Source organism: Schistocerca cancellata, chromosome 11 (assembly GCF_023864275.1).
Source record: "Schistocerca cancellata isolate TAMUIC-IGC-003103 chromosome 11, iqSchCanc2.1, whole genome shotgun sequence".
In the NCBI taxonomy this organism is placed as follows: Eukaryota; Metazoa; Arthropoda; class Insecta; order Orthoptera; family Acrididae; genus Schistocerca; species Schistocerca cancellata.
In genome coordinates, this window is record NC_064636.1 from 94,914,512 (window position 1) to 94,938,590 (window position 24,079).

Sequence of the window (24,079 nt, forward strand, 5' to 3'; positions counted from 1 at the left end):
TCGGATTGAGGGAGGACATACAAGCAATTCAGAGGCAGGCTGCTAGATTTGTTACTGGTAGGTTTGATCATCACGCGAGTGTTACGGAAATGCTTCAGGAGCTCGGGTGGGAGTCTCTATAGGAAGGGAGGCGTTCTTTTCGTGAATCGCTACTGAGGAAATTTAGAGAACCAGCATTTGAGACTGACTGCAGTACAATTTTACTGCCGCCAACTTATATTTCGCGGAAAGACCACAAAGATAAGATAAGAGAGATTAGGGCTCGTACAGAGGCATATAGGCAGTCATTTTCCCTCGTTCTGTTTGAGAGTGGAACAGGGAGAGAAGATGCTACTTGTGGTACGAGGCACCCTCCGCCACGCACCGTATGGTGGATTGCGGAGTATGTGTGTAGATGTAGATCTATGTTCTCAGTTATTTAAAAATGACTGGGTAATGCAATTCTTTTTTGTAGCCATTGGTGAAAACTCAGTGTATGCTGTGCCACCGAGTAATAGGCAGCCAGCGTAAGTTTTCAGTTGAAAGACACTACAAAACATATCACAAAGACGAGTGTAGTGTACTCAACAGTGAAGAACAGCAAGCAAAATTAAATGTCCTTAAGAAAATGGATGAGACACATCAACTCGATTTTACAGTATGTCAGAGTAACTGATACTTCTTAGATTCTTGTGTTACATTTATGTCTATTTTACTGTATGCTGTACAATGTACTGTTTTCAATTTTCCAGAATGACAACCACACTAAATCTTCACTGCAAGCAAGTTTTAAAATTACATTAAGAATTGCGCAATCTGGGAAACCCTTTTACGAAGGGGAGTTTGTGAAAGGGTGTCTCACTATTGCTGCAGAACTTGTGTGTCCCAGGAACGTTAGCAGGTTTCAAGAAATCAGTCTATCCAAACAAACAGTGACAAAGACGTATTAGTGCTATGGCCCGCAATGTGCACAGGCAGCTAATAAATAAGGCAAAAGAATTCGTTGCTTTCTCTGTTATGCTCGATGAAGCAACAGATCTTACAGATAGAGCCCAAGTTGTGATATACATACGAGGTGTCGATAACGCACTTTGTGTAACAGAGGACGTTTTGGACTTAGTACCTTTGAAAGGGACTACTACAGGTGCGGACTTACTTCAAGCTGTCGAGCAAGCGATTGATGGTGTCGGTATGGATTGGAATCTGTTAGTCTCAGTGACTACAGATGGAGCACCATCAATGCAAGGCCACCGGAGAGGACTCATAGCACGGATGCGCCAAAAGCTAGGGCGCACAAATGGGACGTATGGAAATCACTGCATTCTGCATCGAGAGGCACTTTGTGCAAAATCAGAAACGTTAGCAAACGTCATGCAAATTATTGTGCATAGTATAAACTACCTGAAGACACATGGGCATAAGCATCGCCAGTTTCGGTGATTCTTGGAGGAATTAGGAGCGGAGTACGGCGATATAGCTTACTATACTGAAGTACGCTGGATCAGTTGAGGTAAAATGCTGAAAATATTTTTTGATTTACGTTTGGTCATAGTAACATTCTTACATGAGAAAAGTGAACCTACGTTGGAAGACCCTTGTTGGATATCAGACCTTGCACTTCTTGTGGACATTACGTCTCACATGAACAGCCTGAATGTCAGTTTGCAAGGTGAAAATAATTTAATTTCTGACATGTGAAAAAGTAAATGCCTTTGAAAGGAAGCTTGCGCTTAGGGAGTGCCAGCTAATGACAAAACACTGCACATTTCCCGACTCTTGGACTGGTCCATGAAAGTGCTAGATTTCAAGAATACGTATCAATAATGGTAAAAATTAAGGAACAATTTCGAGCACAATTTGCAGATGATACGAGTTTGCCTCCTGCCATTCGCCTCTTTGCTCGACCGTTCTCGTCGTCAGTTGAAGATGCTCCGAATGTTCTACAGACGGAACTGATCGACCTACAGTGCTATACAAGACTGAAGGACAAGTTCTTTGAAGTGCGAAGTTCAAAAGAATTCTATGAAAATTTTTCACAACAAGAATTTCCACGCCTGCAGAAAGATGCCGCGAGACTTATGTCCATGTTCGGGTTGACATATGTTTGTGAAAATGAATAAATCAAGGTTTCTATCAAGCATAAGTGATGAAAATCTTCACAACTACTTGCGTTCGTCAATGAGCTGATCTTTTATGCCTGATATTAACTATATCATTCCTCATGACCAGTGATAAATGTGTTTGGATTTATTCCTTTCATAATTAAAAATTATTGTTTACTAACTGTGCATTATTGCATCATTCTGCTCCATGGTACATTATCACGAAAATTGCTCATTAAACCGATTGTTCCAATGTATACTTACATTTAGGGTTTTTTTAATGTGTGAAGGGCTACGCTCAGCTGAAGTCGATAAACAATAACCTTCATCTAATTGTCTGTTATTATGCAGATTTTAGACGGAACTGATAAAAGTATTGAAATAGCAGGTGATTGAGAGGTCTGCGGTTATCATTCTGTTCAGAGGTCAGTGAGACAGAAATTATGTGGGTGTAACTGAGGGCACCGAGAATTAGTTATAGGAAACCTTGCATTAGTTTAATGTTATTTGAAATCATGAATAAGGTTCGCTGTTAAGTCGCTGACTGCTCTTTCTTAAATACTAGATCAAAAACATTACGCGTATTTGCGTGCTGTCACTGTATTTCTTGTCTTACTGGGTCAAACTGGTAACATAAAAGTTGACGTCTCAATGAGTAGACTGTGACAGTATTTTAAATGTTTTAATACGCAAAATACCTTCCCATGGTTGGCTTGCAAGCTGTGGAAAGAGCACTAGAATGCGCTGGTACAGAGTACCCCAGCAAGTGGATAAAGCGACATCCGTGCGTAGAAACGTGCACTACATGAATGCTGACTGCTGCGGCATGCATGCTGTGACCCGGAAGTTGCACATGTGCAGGAGCACCGCACGCGTGCAGAATTTCTGGCCGGCCCTGAGAAAGCAGAATTTATTACTATCTTATAAAGCAACAGTTGATCATTTTCGGCTAACCCGGACTGGCTCAAAATTTTGGATACTGTATTGCAACTCTGGATCATGATCCATTCTTTGTGGAACCGTATTCGGTACCTTTTTCTAAGAAACAGGCCGTACAGAATGAAACAGATAAGATTATGGAATGAGGAGTGATATAACACAGTAACAGCGAATATATCAGTCCACTTATCATTGTCAACAAGGATGGAGAAGTACATGTTGCCATTGATGCACAAACTCTAAACAAAGTAAAAAGAGAGGTGGACAGGCCTGAAAATCTGGACAAAATGTTGCCAAAATTTCATACTGAGGTATTTAACCAGCTTCAACATGACTGCTGGCTATTGGCAAATCCCATTAAGTCTAGAATTGCATGAATATAAAGCAATCCTGTTTACCGGGAAATGTTATCGATACAAAGTAGTTCCATTTGGACTGAATACCTCTCTGGCAGTGTTTATTAGAGCTCTGGACTTTGTGTTAGGGGAGGAGTTGAGTTCCAGGATAACTATTTATGTAGATGATTTACTTATCTCCAATGAAAACTGGCAAAAAGGCTCCAAACTGTTGCTCTTCAAGCAGGAGGCATCACTTTAAAAATACAGAAATGTGAACTTGTAAAATTAGAATTTAAATTCTTGAGCAATATAATTACTACTATCGGCATTAATAAGAACCTGGAGAAAGCTACGTGCCTTAGAAAAATTTCCCCCACCAAAAAATAGGAAACAGTTGTAAGCCTTTTTAGGTTTGTGTGGATTTCACAGAAAATTTCTAAGGGGCAACCCTTCAATAATCCACACTTGAACAATCCATAAAAAGATTTAGTGCTTTTGTTTGGACAGACGAGAGTCGGCAGGATTGTGAATCTTTAAAGATTAAACTTTGACATGATAATGTTTTACAGCACCCAGTACTGTCAGAGACTTTCAATATGAATACTGACAGTAGCACCTATGGGATTGGTACTGAAATTTTCCAGGAGATAAATGGTACAGGAAATTTAGCACATAGAACTATAGCTTTTGCCAGCAGGGCATTGACAGGAAACAAAAGGAACTACACCATATCAGAGGAGGTAGCCTTGGCCATATTAAGGGACCTAAAGAAATTTATAGATTGGTGGGGTTTTAAGATCATCACACATTGACCACAAAGCTCAAACATTCCTTAAAGGTTGCTGCCTTCTAAATGGCAGGCTCACCCAATGGACTTTATACCTGCAACAATTTAATTATGAAATCTGCTATGTAAAGGGTACAAAAAATTATGTGGCAATGAATTGTCCCAATGGTACTGATGAAGTACCCAAGGAATGCAATGGAGATGGAACTTTCCAAATTAATTACATGAAAAAGTTCAGGCAAAAATGAATTTGAACAGATTTGCAAAACCATGCAATATCATCAAAATGAGCATCCAACTTGGAAATCTGTTAAAGTAAATTTTGATTTTTAAAAGTATCTTGTATAAGAGGAAAAGCTTCATTACTGAAGAATGGATGGTGTGTTGGCCTACCCAATTTGATACAGATGTCAGATTATTTTCACTAGCATTGGGCCAAAGAAGTGTCTAGATAAATTGGCTAGTGTTATAGTGATTGCCAATAGTACGAATCGAAAGGTAACTGAACGTATTAGGTCTTGTGACATCTGCCAGATAGCTAAGGTAACCAATAGAACTAGTCAAGGCCCAATGCAGAACACGTTACCTAAAGATACCATGGATTTACTGTCTGTGGACCTGTATGGACCCCTTCCCACAACTTCTGGTAATTGTAAATGTATTTTAGTGGTTTCGGAAGTATTATCTAAATTTATAAAATTGTATCTCCTGAAAAAGGTGACAGCAATGTCAATATTCGATAGGATCATTCAGTATTTGAGAACCATTGGAAAACCAGTGCAGTACTGCCCAATAATGGCCCCAATTTAATTACAAAACCTGGAAAGATGGAATGGAGCAGAATTGTGTAGAAACTAAATATATTTTGGCCTACCATCCAGGCAGCAACCCTGTTGAGCGGTATGCGAGGATGGTTATGTAGGACCTATTGTCACCATAACCACTTAGCGTAGGGCAGATATGTAAGTGAATTTGAGAGTTTAGTGAAGACCTTGCCTCATGGGTTTACTGAGTTCACACCTGGGGAAATTCTGCTCAATACTAAGAGCAAATGTTTAATTGAGGAAAAACTAGAGTTCCCACCGTTTACAGATTTGGGATTAGCCCAGAAGAAAGAATTGGTAAAAGAAAAAACAAAGCCAAAACGAGATCTAAAAGGCACAATAGCAACCTGAAGTTTGCCATGTTCAAAATTGGAGACTATGTTCTTCTGAAGACCCATGAATAATCAAGTGAACTTAACCACGAAATTTCTAAATTTATGTATATATAATGGGCCATTCACAGGACAAGACACACCTCACAACAACGCCTACTAATTTAATCTACCCAGAGTCGAAGAACCTCCTTGATGTCCATAATGTAGTGGATCTGAAACTGTATGTACCTAGGAATGAATAAATGAAGAAATCATATCAGACTAAAAATGTATATTATGCTGTAGATGAAATAATGTATCTATCTTATGAAGCTACTATACTGTATTTAACTGTAATTTATGTTCTTATAAAAATGTTACGTATGTAAAATTGCTGTTACTATCTTAGAAGTTTCAGATTGTAAAAACTGTTGTAAAATATGTGATATCCTGTACTGAAAGGGCTACAAGCAAATGTTGCCAAATTGAAAAGAAATGTGGAATGCCTTAAATACAGAATGGGCAGCATAGAAGACTTGCCAAAGTGGGGCAAAAAAACTATGTCTGTAATAGACTGCCAAAACCCAAAATGGGCAGCCAATTGATTAATGTAATATGTAATTTGTTAATGTTGTCAAATGCAGTGCAAGTTGCTATTGCAGGTAGCAAAATTATTTTATTTTCATATCTGTTAGTGTTGTATGTGTTTTGCTACAGTTTTCAAAGAGGGACTGTGTTTCAAATAAAGGCAGTAAGAAAAGAATAGTAGGTTCAGTTTTAATATGTTTGTTTATGTAAATATCAAAGAATGGACTACTATTATTAGAATCAGCATCGATAGTTTCCTCCTTTGTAACTTCAAAATCATGCTATAGGATGTGTTGCATGTACAATGTCAGATTGCTTGTGATATATGTAGGGGGTATACCTGTATGTGTATACCTACATTTCTTGAATGCTTACAAAATGCTACTCAATATTCTTGGCAATACAGATAAATTTTGCTTACTACTCAACTTACTGTTTCACAAAATGAGAGTCAGTTGTGACAGGTGTACATAATTGAATAATGTTGCTTGTGTCTTGTTTTGATAATGAAGTGTATAGTGGTTTAATGTGTTTTGCAATGTATTCTTGTAAGGTAACAGGGGATAATATGGCACTCTTTCAAGTAATCTAAAATTTAAAGCACAGCAGCAGAGATAATATGCTGGGCAAAAATAGACCGGAAAATATTTGTTTGTATTTTGATGGACGTTGTAGTTCCGTTGGATAGTGTTTTGGTTTTCTTTTAATTGCAACGAATTATATAAGTGTGGTGATAATTTGTAAAATTATATAATGTATTTAGATTTAAGTATTTAAATATTATAAAATACTGTAAACGAATTGTGGCCATGTTTAGCAATTATTTTGACTACTGTGGTGTCACGTGACCCGACTCAGGACTGTGGATTTGAGCGGGAAAATCGAGGTCTTTTGTGGTTGGCCGTTGTGGTGGCGAGTTGTGAGCGGCAAAGTGCCGCGAGTGCAAGCATGGACGCCAGGGTATGCGATGGAACAAAGTGAAAGTGTGTGGGTGTGAGACAAACAGTGTACGAATTGCACCGATTATTATTTGTGAATTTAAAAATGCATGGCCACAACGTTAAAGTGTTTCTTTTGAATAAATAAGTTTCAATCTGAACGTGTATAGTTCAATTCACTGCTCTTCAAAAGCCAGCCAATATCAGACTCAATAATAGGGGCGATAATGCAACCGTTTACTACCAACCCCCTTTACAGATGAGCCACGTGACAAAATAGGTAGTAAACGAGCCTGAGTTCAGTTGCAATTGGGGGCTCGTCCGGGATAGGACTTTCTTCCATATTCCATAGTATTTCGGAATCGAATGTCCGTCTGATGTTAGGCTTTTGAACAGTCAGTGTGGGGGCTCTGAGCTAAATCGGTGCATTAGCAGTACCGGAGTGTTTGTGCTGGACAAGATACGCGCTGCCCCATGGTTACGCCGATATAAGGCCACCACGATTGTGAAGCAGCCAGTTACACAGTCTGATGAGTCGACCACGTGTTTGCCGCGGGTAAAACAGTCGTCCGTGCCGCGATACGTGCTGCCGCGAGAAGAAACCGTCGTCCGTGCCACGTCCATGTGTTGCTACGGGTAAAGCAGTCGAAGCTGTATCCACGTGCTGCCGACGATCTACGCCGTCGTCCGTGCCACCGACCAACACGACTACATGCTGCCAGGGGCCTACGCAACGTGTTCTCGCTCCTGATTGAGTTTGCTGTGTGTCCACGCCGCCGATTAAGATTCATTGCATAGCTGTGCTGCGGAGCTCACTGCAGACGTCGTGTCACACGAGGATTTAAAAGATAAGTACAGCCAGCAGCTACATTGCAAAATTGTGTCCTTTTCATTAGCCATGGCCGATGAGACGCGTGAATCTCAAAGTGAAGGCGAATCAGTGGATGTTAGGAGTACCTGTAGTAGCCCTAGCATGCCAAAAGAAATAGGCTGGATACCAGGAAGTGACCTCAGCACATTTTTTGTGAAACTTACTAGTAAATTAGGAGAAATAGACTCGAAAATAGGGAATATAAAAACTGCAATAGTTGGAGAAATGGATTCGAAAATAGGGGATATGGAATTAAGGCTTAGTGATAAAATAAAGACAGTGAGTGAAAAATTTGACCAGCTAGATCTCAAATTCACTCAAATTACAAATAAAGTTGAAAACACAGTTAAAATTGTTGAGGGAATTATTGAGTTGATGAGGTTGAAAGAGGCCTAGTAGCCAAGGTCGACACTGTGCAAAGTAATCTTGTGGGGCAGATTCAGGTACAGGAACAGAAATGCACATTATTTCAAAGACAAACAGAGGCAGACATTGAATCCATTAAGATAGGAGTGCTGGATTGCCATAAGGGAATTACTGACAATAAGAAGGAATTAGAAGGGGAAATAAATGTCTTGAGGGAAACAGTTAATACTGTGGCAGCAGGGAATGGAAATTTATTGTTGGGATATCCTCTGGGGCATGGATTTCAGTCAAAACCTTTTAATGGGGAGAATAAATACCATGCAGTTGACTTTCTAGCTGCGTGTAAGGATAACTTTGTGACAGGGATGAGTGAGCAGGCAAAAATTAAATATGTTAAGAGGCAGTTGGAAGGGGGAGCTCAAACATGGGCAAACCAAAATGATGATAAATTTTGTGATTTTAAAACCTTCGAAAACCTGTTCTTGAACAAATACTGGGGCCGAGCAAAACAATTAAAATTGCAAAACGATTTTTTGAATGGATCCAGTTACAAGAGTGGAAAGGAAAGTATGAGAGAGTTCTGTGTTAGAGAACTGAATAAATTAAATCATCTGGATAGGCCACTGGGCGTATTAACAGAAATATCTACACTAAAGAGAAGATTACCAGAGCATTTGCAATGGGATTTGATTCACAGTGCAACAAATTCAGTGGAAGAATTTCTTAATTTTGTGGATAATATGGACAGGGCATTGTGTTACAGACCTAAATACATGGAACATAGGGAGAGTGGAAGGTATCATGAAAGGGGAAACAGTATTAATTATGAATACAGTAATAACCATAACAGGTGGAGAGAAGATAGAAGTGATCAGAATAATCAGGATAGAGATTGGAGAAGCAAGCCACAAAGGTATAACAGAAATTTTGGAGGGAGAAGAGACAATTTTGATCAGATGAGGAGTGATAGAGAAGGTATGAGAGTAGGAATGCCAGATGCAAATGGACAGGGTAGGCAATCAAAAAACTAATTGATGCCTCACTTAAGGTCTGCAGGGGGGCTGGTAATTATGTGAACAGGGCCAGACAAGGACATGATGGGACGAGTAATAAAGTCAGCAAGGAAAATAGGGAAATTGGGATATGTCATATGGATGCTGTCTTAGGAAATGAAAATCTATGGAGGGGTTTTAACAATTATAGAAATACAGATAAAAGGTATAAGAGGAAAAAAGGGAACAAGGCTAATATCAGCAATGAACAGTGGGAGTTTTACATTGATGACATGTTTAAAAGGGAAGAGAAATTACAAGCAGAGGAGGACAATATTGGTTTGTGTGCAGCAAAATTCATTGAAAGATCAGAGACAGAGGTAGTTTCATCAAAAGGGGGAACAGAAGTGGATATGGAATTAAGGGGCAATGTTCACAGTAATAATGGGTGTGATGAATGGGTAGAGATGTCTATTGGAAATAGTATGGAGAATTGTGGAAAAGGTGAGGCGAGGGTTATTCAGTGTGATGTAAAGGCTAATATGAGTGGTGTATTTAACAATGTGGAAAATGCTGGTAAATCACCTACTGATAAGGTTACTGTGCTTGTGGGTGCAGGTGTTAACTGTGGTAGTGATAATGACTTCAGTGTGGATATGGAAATGTGTAATGATATGGAGAATGTTGCTGTAGGTTGCCCAGAAGATAAAATTGAAACCTATGTTTTCTTAACTGATGATGCAAGCCTCAAAGATGTTAATTGTGGATGGTTAGGAAAGGAGGAGGCTGATTATGATTTGAGTGATTGGGTGTCCTATGCAAAATTACATAAAGCTTTGATGCCTGAAGAATGGGGTAAAAAAAATTTAAAATTGCCAGAAAATTGGAAGAATTAAGTGAAGAAGAGAATGTTGAGTTTGCTATTAAGGATCTGTTTGAAGGGGATACTGATGTATGTTTTGGAGAAAGACCTGAAGATATTTGCATTATGCAAGAGGAAAGCAGGAGTGAAATAGAGAGAGATTTATTACAGGAATCAGGGCTGAGCAGAGTAGAAATAGAGGTGATACAGCCAATAATTGATATCAGTGTGGGAGGAGTTGCAGATATAGCATTATTAGACTCTGGCTCAAGTTTATCTGCAATCTCTGAATCTTTCTGGCAGCAAATTAAAGGTTTAGGATTAATAGAATTACCAGTTACAGGAGTCAAAATGAAGACAGCAACTGGGATATGTAGCAAGCCCATCAGCAGGGAAGTATTACTGGAATTTAATAGTAATGAGTATTGTTTTGATATTAGTTGCTTTGTGGTGAAGGGTTTGGCATTGAATGTAATTTTGGGTATGGACTTCTTGTACAAGTATGACTGTAGCATTTTTGTAAAGGACAGAATGGTAGAATTTGATGCTGGTGGAAATAGACGAAGAATAAAATTTAAAGGGGAATTAAAAGGAGGTGAGACTATTACTCATTTACAAAGGATAGAAGAGGTAGGTGATGAGATCTGCACTGAACAGCAGATACATGACAAAGTGAATGAAATGGGACATTTAAATGAGGAACAAAAGGTGCAGCTTACAGGTTTGTTGTGTAAGCATAAGCATGTGTTCTCTGACAGACCTGGAAAAGTCGTAGATTTAAGTTATGTTTTGAGGGTATTGCCACATGAAGTGATAAGGGCCAAACCTTATCCCATAGCAATAGCTAATAGAGAGGCTGTAAGGGCAAGGATACAGATGATGTTGAAGTGGGGCATACTGGAAATGGGGAGGAGTGAGTATTGTAATCCAATAGTAGTGGTGAAAAAGAGGGATGGTTCTATAAGAATAGTTCTGGATGCAAGAAAGCTAAATAAAATAATAGTCAAAGAAAATGATCAGCCAGAGAACATGGATGAGCTGTTGCAAAAATTTTATAATGTTAAAATTCTGTCAAGTGTTGATTTGACTTCAGGGTTCTGGCAGGAGCAATTGGCTGAAGAGAGCAGAAAGTACACTGCTTTCTTATTTGAGGGCAGGACTTATATGTTTACAGTTGTGCCATTTGGTTTATCAATATCTGTAGCAGTTTTTGTAAGGGCTTTAAGTCATGTGTTGGGTGATGAACTAATGAGAAAATTGACCGTGTACGTAGATGACATTTTGATTATGAGTAGCAATTGGCAAGAGCACTGTCAGCTGTTGGAGGATGTATTCAAGGCTATATCTAAAGGGGGGATGATCCTTAAGTTAAGTAAGTGTGAATTTTTTCAAGCAACATTACTATTTCTCGGTCATCAGTTAACTCCTGATGGCATTCTACCCAATAAAGAGAAAATCAAGGCTATTGTTGACTGCAAGGTGCCAACGAACAGGAAACAATTGAAATCATTTATAGGACTATGTTCATTCTATAGGAAGTACATGTGATTATAGCCTGAATTCACCCAACTTATGTAGACTATTAAAGAAAAGTGTAACCTGGTGCTGGACATCTGACTGTGACCGGGAATTTAAAGCCATCAAGAATAGCTTAAAAAACAGCAAAATTTTGTTCTATCCAGATTTGTCTTTGCCTTTCTGTATTGGGGCAGACAGCTCAGATAGGGGCAGTGCTATTTCAGGAGAGGGTAGTAGATGGGAAGACCGAGCACAGGGCAATCACTTTTGCAAGCAGAATGATATCCAAACATGAATTGATGTATGGTATCTCAGAGAAGGAACTTTTAGCCATAGTTTTTGGATTTCAGAAGTTCAGGATATATGTGGAAGGTAGGAAAGTGATTGTTTACACAGACCATAAGGCTCTGAGCTATTTTCAAGAATGTAAGCTGTTAAATAATAGACTCATGAGATGGGCCATGTTTTTGCAGCAGTTTAACTATGAGATAAGATATATTAAGGGCACAGACAACAATGTGGCTGATGCCTTATCAAGATTACCTTTCATTGGAGAAGAACATGAAGCGAATGGAGACGAGAAAGAACTACAGATATTGTATATGAAAGGAGTGGGTGGAGAGAAGGAAATCAGATCCATCTGTAAGGACATGAGGAGACTTCAGAATGGGGACCAAACCTTGAAGTTTATCAAAACAAACTTTGGAAGTAAAGAACATGAAAAAATAGCTAAATATTATAGAATTTATAAAGGTATTTTATTTAGACGAAGAAATTTGGACAAAGAGGAGTGGAAGGTATGTTTTCCAGATGAGCATGTGGAAAAATTAATAAATTACATCCACCTTAGCCATGGGCATTATGGGGCTCAAAAATGTTTGGAAATACTGCAAGACTATGTTAGTTTTAACAACATGGCCAGGAGAGTAAAGAGACAGTTGGCTTCTTGTGACAAATGTCAAAAAGTGAAGTATAATACTATTGCAGTACAAGGAGAGATGCAGAATATTGTTCCTAAAAGAAATGGTGAACTGCTGGCTATTGATTTATTTGGGAGGCTGCCAACAGGTCGAGGGGGTGTAAAGTATGTTCTTTTAGCTGTTGATGTATTCTCAAAGTGTGTAAGGCTGTATCCACTGAAAAAGGCCACTAGCCAGAATATAATTAACAAGCTAGAGAAAGATTACTTTGTGAATGTTATAAAACCAGAGAATGTTCTGTCTGATAATGGAGCACAATTTGTATCTAGTGTGTGGGGGAAGTTTATGCAAAGATCTGGGATGAAGCATATAAGGATTTCAGTGTATCACCCTGCGGGAAACCCTGCTGAGAGGTATATGAGGGAGCTGGGTAGGCTATGTAGGACATATTGCAGTAAAAAGCATAGTACTTGGGCAGAATATATAACTGTGTTTGAGGATCTTATGAACACAGTGAAGAGTTGTGCAACAGGATTCTCACCCTATGAGCTCATGAAAGATATCAAGCCTGACAATCTAATAGCAGAACACATAGATTTTCCTCCATCTCAAGACTTGACAAGTCAAGAGAAGATGCAGGTGGCCAGACAGCAAATGTTAAAGAAAGGACATGAGAGACAGAGGAGGCATGGAGAAAGGTATAAGACAACAAAGTTCAAGGAGGGAGATAAGGTGCTGGTGAGGAACAAGAAAAAATCCAGTGACATTGATGGCGAAATCAAAAAGTTATTTGAATTATACCACGGACCCTTTAAGATAACGGGTTGTCCACACCCTAATGCATATAGGTTGGTATATCCAGTGTCCAAAAAGCCATTTGGACTGAGAAATGTAACGGAGCTGAAAAAATATGTGGTTAAAGAATAAAGGTTAAGGAAGTGAGATTCCCATGTACACTATTGTCGAGTTAAAAAAAAAAAAAAATTATTGGGGGCTATGTATACGTGTATTTATAATTGGAGTATTATTTGTGTTACTGTGTATATTGCGATGCCATTGTTGGTGGTCAACAAACTTCATTATACTGTATGTATTTGCAATAAGGGAATCTGTTGTCCAATGGATTTGCACAACTGGTGTGGGTGTGATAGAAGCCTTGTTGAAAGTCATACGGGAACTGAAACCTACTGTACATATAATCTATTTCTGTATAAATGTGTGGAGAATATAGGAGGGAGGAAATCTGCAAATAGTTTGTTAAAAAAAAAAAGTTGAGATTTTATTAAAATTTCTAATGTATCTGTGGCACCTGGAGTTGATACTGGTGCGTGGGGGTAGGATTGTTGCTGGGACAGTCATGTAGGGCAGTCACTAAATATACAAATTGTAGAGGCATATGGGGAATAATTAACTTGCTTATTATAAGATGTTCATGAGGGAAGTAAGGGAAAGAACACTAATGGCTAAGTGGATGCTTGTAAAAGTTTATGACCGTGGTGAGTTTGTTTGCCATTTTTGATTGAATCTAGATAGCCATAGAAATGTCATAAAAGAATGGGTTTCAAGATATTGCCAAATATTATGTGAAAATTTATATAGGAATTCATTTTAAAAAAAATTGAGTGTATTTATGTACAGTGATATAGCTGTATGGATGCTTAAAAAAAAAAAAAATAATAAGAATCTGCATCTGGGAATAAATTCTCTTGGTGTGGGGGGGTAGAAGTGTCGGAGCTCCTGATCTGGGAACATTTGAAGGGTGAAATAGAATATATTTAACTATGCCATGTTTGTGTTTGATTTTTGTGCATGTTCGTCATTTGTACAAATCTCAATAAGAACTGATCAGTGAAAACAGGATGTTCTGGGGAGGATTTGGATAGCCTGATTCCTGGGAAATGTGGGTCTACATGTCTAGGCAAGATTCATGAGGATTTGGTTAAATTTTGATAGGATGGCTTGGCTAACGAGAGGAAGCACAGTGCTGCTGGCTGACAAGTTTTGAAAGACTGTATTCCAATGCAAAAACCTGTGAACACAAGGATCTGGTTACAACAACTTCGTTCAACTTACAGAAACAACTGTATAAAAAGTGCAAGTGTTAATGTGCAGTGAGTGTGCAACCTACATATGGACTAACATGGGCATTTATTTTGCCTGCCCAATCAGACTCAATAGGAGACTATCTAATTGTATATTTGAGTTGGATACATTGTTGGATTATGTATGTATTTTTACTGATGACAGTACTTACACTGATTAACTCACCACTATAACACTGTTCTACATGTTTTGGTGCCATTATAGTTAAAATTAAAATGTTTAATACATAAAGTAATATGGGTTCACTCCATTTGGCGCTACTTCATGTTGCCGTTACTAAGGTAATGTCTCCATGAAGTGGGGGTGTGTAAGGTAACAGGGGATAATATGGAACTCTTTCAAGTATGTAAGGTAACAGGGGATAATATGGCACTCTTTCAAGTAATCTAAAATTTAAAGCACAGCAGCAGAGATAATATGCTGGGCAAAAATAGACCGGAAAATATTTGTTTGTGTTTTGATGGACGTTGTAGTTCCGTTGGATAGTGTTTTGGTTTTCTTTTAATTGCAACGAATTATATAAGTGTGGTGATAATTTGTAAAATTATATAATGTATTTAGATTTAAGTATTTAAATATTATAAAATACTGTAAACGAATTGTGGCCATTAGCAATTATTTTGACTACTGTGGTGTCACGTGACCCGACTCAGGACTGTGGATGTGAGCGGGAAAATCGAGTTCTTTTGTGGTTGGCCGTTGTGGTGGCGAGTTGGGAGCGGCAAAGTGCCACGAGTGCAAGCATGGACGCCAGGGTATGCGATGGAACAAAGTGAAAGTGTGTGGGTGTGAGACAAACAGTGTACGAATTGCACCGATTATTATTTGTGAACTTAAAAATGCATGGCCACAACGTTAAAGTGTTTCTTTTGAATAAATAAGTTTCAATCTGAACGTGTATAGTTCAATTCACTGCTCTTCAAAAGCCAGCCAATATCAGGCTCAATAATAGGGGCGATAATGCAACCGTTTACTACCAACCCCCTTTACAGATGAGCCACGTGACAAAATAGGTAGTAAACGAGCCTGAACTCAGTTGCATTCTTTTCATGCTCAACTCTGGATGAAGTGATTATTATTTTAGACTGCTTGGTACCATTAAGGTGTTATTGATGTTTGCCTAGCAGGAATCTTCAGTGAACCATGGGGCATATGTAACATCCATTTTTGACCTACTTTGTATTGATATTTATTTGTAGAGTTGCTTATGTAGAGTGCTGTATCTGTCATATGTAGACTGTTTTACCTTTCATGGAAATTCTTTGACAATGTATACATATTTCAGTTATGTGAACTTTTTGAACAATGTTATATTTATGCTTATGAATGTAAGTAACTACTGGAATGATTGTTATATAATGTACTGTAAATGATTTGGTCCATAGTTAGGGAACGCAGGGTTGAATGTAAAAGATGCGGGGAAGCCCTACAGCTACGGAAGTAGCCTGGCGGAATGGAAAAGGAGTGGTTAGCGCAAGCTGAAATGTGTCCTTTGCAACGGGTAAGGAATCGGACCTGACCAGTGCTGTGGTTAACATCTCACTAGAAGCAGCGGAACATTGTAGTTCATATTCTTGGAGTATTGAGGCAGAGGAACTTAAGAGTGTTATATATGGACCTCTGATGCTGCATTTGGTGATACCATTATCATGGCATTTTTTTCGGCCCTGCGAAAATATAATTCAGAAGATCCATAACAGGGCAAGGCCAACAGTACTGCCATGACTGCCTCACTGCCATGTTAACAGCCACCAGTGCCACCAGCCTTCCACCAAATTGTTTATATTTGGCACTCTGTAAATGAACCAGGTATTTGTGAAATTTGGTTGATTTTAATAACAATCGTGGTGCTGCTAAACGCTCTATATTACACTTGTGATTATCCCAAATCACAAACCTTGAGAATCCTATCCTAGTGAATTTAATTCCGAGTGGGCTAATTTATTATGAAAAGACTATTAAGCAGCCATAAAAATAGTTGTGATTGCTTTCTAATGTGTGGAGTTATTGTGTTTCAAGTTCAGTTTAATAATTTGAGAAATACACCACTTCCAGTGCATTTTTAAACCGATCTGCATTAATTTTCTTAAATACTTTGCCTTACTTAAAAGCTGTCCAAAAATAGTAAAGTTGTTAGTTAAAAGAATAATAATACTTATTAGAAGTCAAAAAGATTATTAATTGTTGCATTTATGCACTTTGATCAGAATTACAAAGTTTCATAACTGTTCATTCCATGAGAAGGTGTTTGAACTTTAATTTAATGGTGTTGGCATTTGCCCAGCCAACTATATTTTGAGAAGAATAAAAGACTGCTTTTCAAAGCACATTTGTTATTTGAGGTGTTATAGTTTGTTGTGCTTCACTTAATGAATAAATATTCATGAGAATACTCACCATTTCCCATACACACTTGTGTAGTTTTGTTAATGAGCATGGTTCATCAAACCACTAAAGTTTAATAGCCCTCATGTGCTAGGCTAGTTGGTTAATGAAGCAAAGCAAAGGTCCCTCCAGAGCCAGTGTAGTTAAGATTTGCTTTCTGTTTAATTGCTTCAAACTGAGCTCAACAAAGAAATATTTACTGTGTTAGCTATTTTAATGCAAGCTGGTTCATGTAATGGCATAGAGAAACTCTACTAAGCAATGATGTTACAGAGTATGATCATAATAAACCCCGATTTAAATCAGAATCATTTAATGCTCTGCCCTGTTTAGTAATGCTATTAGTATCATGTGTGTTGGTGACTGGTTGTATTAACTGCTGCATCTAGTTCATTCAAGGTAGATCATCTTGACTTCCAAGTTAGTACTACATTTATCTGCAAGGTTAGGTTATTGTGTTGTAGTGCGAACAGATGTCAAGAAAGAGTTTAGTAGGTGTTAAGGAAAGTTAGGTTAGCCTTAGCACTGCCTTGAGCTTCATTACATTGTTTGACAAAAATTCCTAATTAGGCTGGCAACTGACATTTATACGTAATATTAAACTTGCTTTTGTGCTGGAGAACATCTGTTCCTCACCCACCTGTTTAGTGCTGGTTATACTCTGCTGGAGTGTTTTGGAAATGAATCCCAGTCAAACAGATTGATTATACTGTTCCCATTAGGTTATCTCGTAATCACAACTTTCTCAAAAATTCCTCATAGAGGTTTAATGTAATCACTGACTGCCATTTATGGTGGTCGGTGTTACCATTACAAGCACTCCCTTCGGAGGAGCCCTCCTGCACCATTCCACCACATGTGGATGGCTGACTTGCTGCAAGGCTGTGCCCTGTGTTCTGTGACATGTGTATGGCTGCTTCGGTATCTTGGCATTTTCAGCTTTTAAGGAGGGAGGCAGAGCTTTAGCTGGTAAAGACATTTCCAGCTGGAGTACATCACAACCAGACACACATTATAGAATCAGGTATTGGATTTTAAGGTGTACCCAGGAGCAGATGTACAGTCAGATCACAATTTAGTTATGACAATGAGCGAAGTAAATTTTAAGACAGTTGTTACAAGAATTCAGTGTGTAAATAAATAGGATACTGACGTACACAGGAATGGAATGTGAATTTTAACTTCTATGAGGCTCTAGATAATGTGATAATGAATGGCGATCAAACGAATTTTCACGTTCGTCTATATAATCGACGAGAGACAATTCATAACAACAGACAGCCAGAAAAAGACATCCAAACACTACAGAAGTGACCAACTGCTGGTAAGTGTGATAGCTTATGCACAATGAGCCAAACAGCTCATGAATCCAACTTACTGACAAAAATAACAACATCCAGAAGAATGGAAGAAAAAGTTGATGATCTCTTTGAGGATGCTAAATTTGGAGTAATGGATCCAGGGAGGTCAACTCGACCTTGAACTTTACAGTGGCAGGAATGTGTGAGAAAAATCGAGATATTTATTGGATTTGTAGATCTTTATGTGACATTTGACAGAATGAAACAGTGAATTGTTTTTCTAAAAGGTACGCATATGGTACAGCAGATGACATAGAATATGAGCAATAATCAACAAGAATTGGTACTGTTACTCAAAGATGATTAAAGATAAGGATGCAGGTAGTCTCCACAAATGTTCAGATGAACACTAAAGAATCATTGGTGGAATTGAAGAAACTTCCAGGAATTTAATTAAAACTGAAGGTGAAAACGATTTTGTGTAATAAAATTCACTGGTGATATTTCTGTGTTCACTGGAAGTCCGAATGAATCACCAGAGTTGATGAATGTAATAAATGGTTGAATGAACACTGAATCAGGATTAATGCATGGAAGAAAGAGGAAAGTATTGCGGAGCAGCAGAAATAACATCGGTGGCAATGTTCACATCGGAATTAAGGACCACGCAGTAGACTGCTTGTAGTGACTATTACACATCAAGCTAATTTACACTGAGGGACAGAGCGTGGTTGTTATAAGGAGTAATGTTGCATGGGAAAGCAGGAGATTCCTTGTAAAACAAAGTTACTAATACCAAGGATAGGTCTTAATTTGTATTGGATGTCCCTTAATGTATGTTTGGAGCACAGTACTGCATAAAAATTAATCGTGGATTATGGAAAAAAAACAAGAGGGGAATCGGAGCATTCTAAATTTGGTGCTATAGAAGGATGTTTAAACTAGGTGAACTCAGAACAGAAGAACTGTGGAACGTCTCTGCAGAACAGGTGAGGATAGTGTGATATTTGGAAAACTGTCAAGTACGAGGGTCAGCGTTGTAAGTTATATTTGAAGGCATCAGGGAATAACTACTGTGGCACTAGAGGTAGTTATTGAGGTTAAAAACTGAAGGGAAAGACAGAGAGGAATGCATACCACAAATGACCATGAATTCTGGGTGCTCATGGCACTGCAAATCTGTTGCTCACACAGACGGACATTGTGAACAGGAGGCAGAGTTTCTGTTTGGCATGTCTGTGGTTACTGGGACTGGCTGTTACAGCAGTGGGGCAACCAAGGTGGACCACACCCTGACAAGCTAAGGCTCTGCTGACGATTGCTTCTGGTTGGTGCTTGCAGAAGGTATTTTTTGTTACTAACAGAAATTATATAGCAAATTATTGGGTTGTTTTTCCTGTCTCATTCCTGAGAATGAACCAAAAATGGTCTCATAAATGTGTGTCTATGTGTGACCTCTGCTAGACCATTCCTATACATCTAGAGTAACATAACAATTATCTCATTTGACATAGTGTTACACATTCAGTGCACTCATACTCCACCTGCCACTAAATTTTCTGTGGATGACATTGCATGAATTATTGTTGGCATTGGTTCGCTGATCTTGATGAGAATAAGTCACTGAACTGTTGACAATAGCTATTTTCTCTACCAACCTCTTCTTAATTAACCTCTCTCCCATGATACTATGATCTAGTCCTGAGGATACCACCCATGAATGATTGTTCTGATGCTTTTCAGTATTTATGTCTGATCTACCATATAATGGTGTGTGTGTGTGTGTGTGTGTTGAGGGAACTCACCGCATTTGAGAGACAGTGGCCTCATCAGGTGGAGGAGTCGTGGGCCGCGCAGCAGCAGGTGTCTGGCAAGGTGCGCTGGCAGAGGGGGCGGCAGCGGCGGAGGTGGTGGTGGTTCTGGTTGTGGTACTCAGCTCCGTAACGACTGGTGCGCTGCACATACAGAGAGAGGCAGGGTGTGAGCTGGCTGGCGTTTCCTCGTGGGGATGTGGGGGTGCCTCCCTATGGCCAGCACTGCTGAGGGACCATCCACACACTGGCAACTATATGGACGACATGTGCCACATATGGGGCACATGTGGCACATATGGGGCCCGTTAATACAAATGAGTGACCAGTAAGCTAGTAACTATCACCTGCACCACCCGAGCTTCCCACGGCAGTCGCCGAACACGATACAACAGGTAGTTCAAAACAAAGTGCAGCCAGAAGGTACATACAATGCCCAACTTTTGCAAAAACTCAATTACAGAATTACTGGAGAGGTCAGCTCAGGTATTATCACAATCAGATCTATACCAACGGCCTGAATTCCACTCCACCTAAATTGTATGCACCCACATAATGTTAGTCTTACAGTCCCTCCCATCTCTTTTCGCTATGGGCATTTCACTCTACAATATAGTTACTACGAGACACTACTTGAAAAAATTGATCTGTAATACTGAGTCCACAATCAGACTAATGTCACGATAATGTAAATATCACGAAACCTGGTATAATCAGGTGACAGTCTTCAACACTTGTAAACTCAAGTTTATTGCAATAAATGACATTCCAGAAACTTAAATTTCAACTTGAAATTACATGACTAAGACATTTGTATTACACTAGCATCCAGGATTCCAATTAAGCAACTATTGTCTCTTAAGTAAGTATGAAAGATCTTAAATATCATTTTGGCCACATGTAAGCATGTGTGTGCAAATGTTGAAATGACATAGCATAAAGTTTTGTGTTAGATTATTCAAACCCAGCAAACAATAGGATTGTTAACCAAGGGCAATAATACATTACATATCCAAATATATGCAAGATGAGAATCTGAAATGTTGAGAAAGTATTTTGTACCTTTACTGGGATTTGAATCCAGCACCTATCATTGTTTTCTAACCACAAATACACATTAAACATCTGCTTAGTTTAGCTGTAGCGAGATGTGCACATGTCTGAAACGGAAATAACTTGACGGAAAGTTCTGTGTGGGGTGGGAATCTAAGCCTGCATGCTGCATGCCTGCATGCATCATCGTTGTTGACTGCACACAAGAAAATGTTTATTATCGAATTCCTTTTTGCCAGTTGCTACGAGTGACATGTCTTAACTTGAAATGATGGCTTGAAAAGTTTTGTGTGACAGTTGAAATCAACACCACCCATCATTGTTGAAAAGACACGTAGAGGCGATAAAAATCAATATTACTTTTCTCCTTTGGTTTGATGAGCACATATTACTATTTCAAATGACACAATGAAATTATTTGCAGACAACCACGAATACAACGGATGCTAACTACTATGGACATATCCCTGGGAACAATTTCTTAGCACAAAAGACCTTTGTCACACCAGATGCATACTGTTACATTCTGAGAACTCATTAGCCTCTGATTGTACATTTTTTTCTAAGGACCAAACAAACATTTTCATTTTATCAAGTTAAGGCCCAATGGCTCAAATGTCCACCCAACCATCCTGGTTTACATTTTCCTTTTTTTTCTTAAACCGATCAATGCAAATGCTGTGACCTTTCCCTTGAAATGCCACTATCTATTTCCTTTCCCACATTTGAGTGCTGTAGATTCTGCTTCGTCTCTTATGGTCTTGCAGTCGATAGGACATTTAACACTAAATTACTTCTTTCTTTCTTCCGCAATATTTGCTATTGAATTCAAGTGTTGCATGATGGTTAACTGGTCACATTTCATGACATTTGCCAGTAACCAATTCGGCCATACTGGTAAACCACCACATCAAGACAAACCAACTCAAAATGAGAAAATTATTTTTTGATTTGATTTGTTCAGCGCACTTACCACATACACGCACAAAATACTTTGTGCACCATTTTCTAGGCTTAAACAACAATCTTCATGACCATCAAGAGTACAACATTCAGTAAGTCACTCCAAGAATAATTTATAACTTCCAATAAAAAATTATGGCTGATAACTAAAATTATTGCAACCTGTATGAGAACATGTAAAACAAAATCTCTATGATCTTATGCATGAATCTACTTGTTTCAGTAAAATTATGGGTGGCCCTCTTAGGCAATATGCATCAATGTAGTACGCTACATAGAAAAAATTATGGACTTTCTTACGCAATTGCACGATACTTTTTTTAGGCCTCCTTTTACCACCTGGAATTTATCTGGAGGGATTATCTGTGCTACGTAAGCTACGTTTACTGAAGACAAGTCTCGTCTTTGCAATGACCGGTGGCGTTAATAGTAACAGAAGAAACTACAATAATGAATGACCTCTTCACAAAACATTATATTGGATAAACAAAGCTGCTTAGTACCACCTCAAAGTAAAAAATAAATTTCTTCAGAAATTATAACAAAAGGAATCCACTTCGAGAATAACAATGGACCCATTCTCAGAACAGCGACTGCCTATGATTGACTTCCTTATAAATCAAATGCATCTCTTCTCTTAGTAAAATTATATGCCCCTAGCACAAAAATAAAGAACTAGAAAATAATTAACTTTCTTTCACGCAATACCACACTACTGCAGTTATTAATACAACAAAGGTACCAGGAGAACGTTCTGGAAGTTTGATTGATACTTGTCACCGAGTTTTGTTCTATGATCTAGTGTTGGTGCAACCTAAACTCTTAGAAGATCACAGCTGCTCAGGTGGGAGAAACATTTCCTGCAAAAATTTCCATAGGCTACAATATGTGATTTTATTTCATTGATTACAAAATCAAGTCGAAAGTACACATTTGGTAGGTAAGGCCACTAGTGAAAGTTGATTATTGGTAAACAAGGAAAAGAATGTTTTGTAAAGGCTGTAATTAACCTCCAGGAAAAGGGAATGCTCATCCAGTGAGGGGCATCCTCCATTAACAACAAAACAATGGCACTGGACTGTAAGTTTGGTGGTCTGTTAAAATGGCTCTAGCTTCATATGATTAAGCCCTGTGTTCGAGTCACTGATCAGCCGAACACTAAACAACTATGAAAAGACCCTCTTAGCTTCTGTTGACTTCAGTTAAACAACATAGTCCGACAATTAGAAGCTCACCATCAACCTTTCCTATACCAGAAATTTTATTTCATTACTGAACCAATGATCGTGTAGATGTGCTGTATCTGTCATATGTAGAGTCTTTTATCTGTCATGGAAATTCTTTGATAACGTATACATATTTCAGTTATGTGAACTTTTGGAACAAAGTTTAAATTAAGCTTGTTAATGTAAATAACTACTGGAATGATTATTATGTAATGCACTGTAAATGACTTGGTCCATAGTTAGGGAACGCAGGGTCGAATGTAAAAAATGTGGGGAATCCCTGCAGCTACAGAAGTAGCCTGGCAGAATGGAAAAGGTGTCGTTCACGCAAGCGGCAACTCGTCCCTTGCGACGGCTAAGGAGTCTGGCTTGAGCAGTGCTGTGGTTAATATCTCGCTAGCAGTAGCGGAACATTGTGGCTCATATTCTTGCAGTTTTGAGGCAGAGGAGCCAAGAGCGTTATTTATGCACCTTTTATTCTGCATTTGGTGATACCATGTATAATGGCATTGTTTTTGGCCCTGCAAAAATATAATTCAGAAGATCTATAACAGGGCGAGGCCAACAGTACTGCCATGACTGCATCGCCGCCATGTTAACAGCCACTGCAAATCACGCCACCAGTGCCACCAGCCTTCCACCAAAATGTTTATATTTGGCACTCTGTAAATGGACCAGGTATTTGTGAAATTTGGTTGATTTTAATAATAATCACGGTATTGCTAAAAGCTCTATCTTGCACCTGCGATTATCCCAAATCACAAACCTCACCAGGAATCCTACCCTAGTGAATTTAATTCCGAGTGTGCTAATTTATTATGAAAAGACTATTCAGCAGCTGTAAAAATAGTTGTGATTGCTTTCTAATGTGTGGAGTTGTGTTTAAAGTTCAGATTTAT

General features: G+C 38.6%; 1 protein-coding gene across 2 annotated transcripts in view; it reads right to left on the reverse strand.

Annotated features, from left to right (window-relative positions):
• Positions 1–24,079, reverse strand: part of LOC126108887 (poly [ADP-ribose] polymerase tankyrase-1-like) — a 62,891-nt gene that overhangs the window by 19,438 nt on the left and 19,374 nt on the right. For both annotated transcript variants that reach the window (XM_049914248.1, XM_049914249.1), the window contains one exon: positions 19,933–20,082. In XM_049914248.1, coding sequence (XP_049770205.1) covers positions 19,933–20,082 — 150 coding nt within the window. The remainder of the gene's footprint in view (positions 1–19,932; positions 20,083–24,079) is intronic.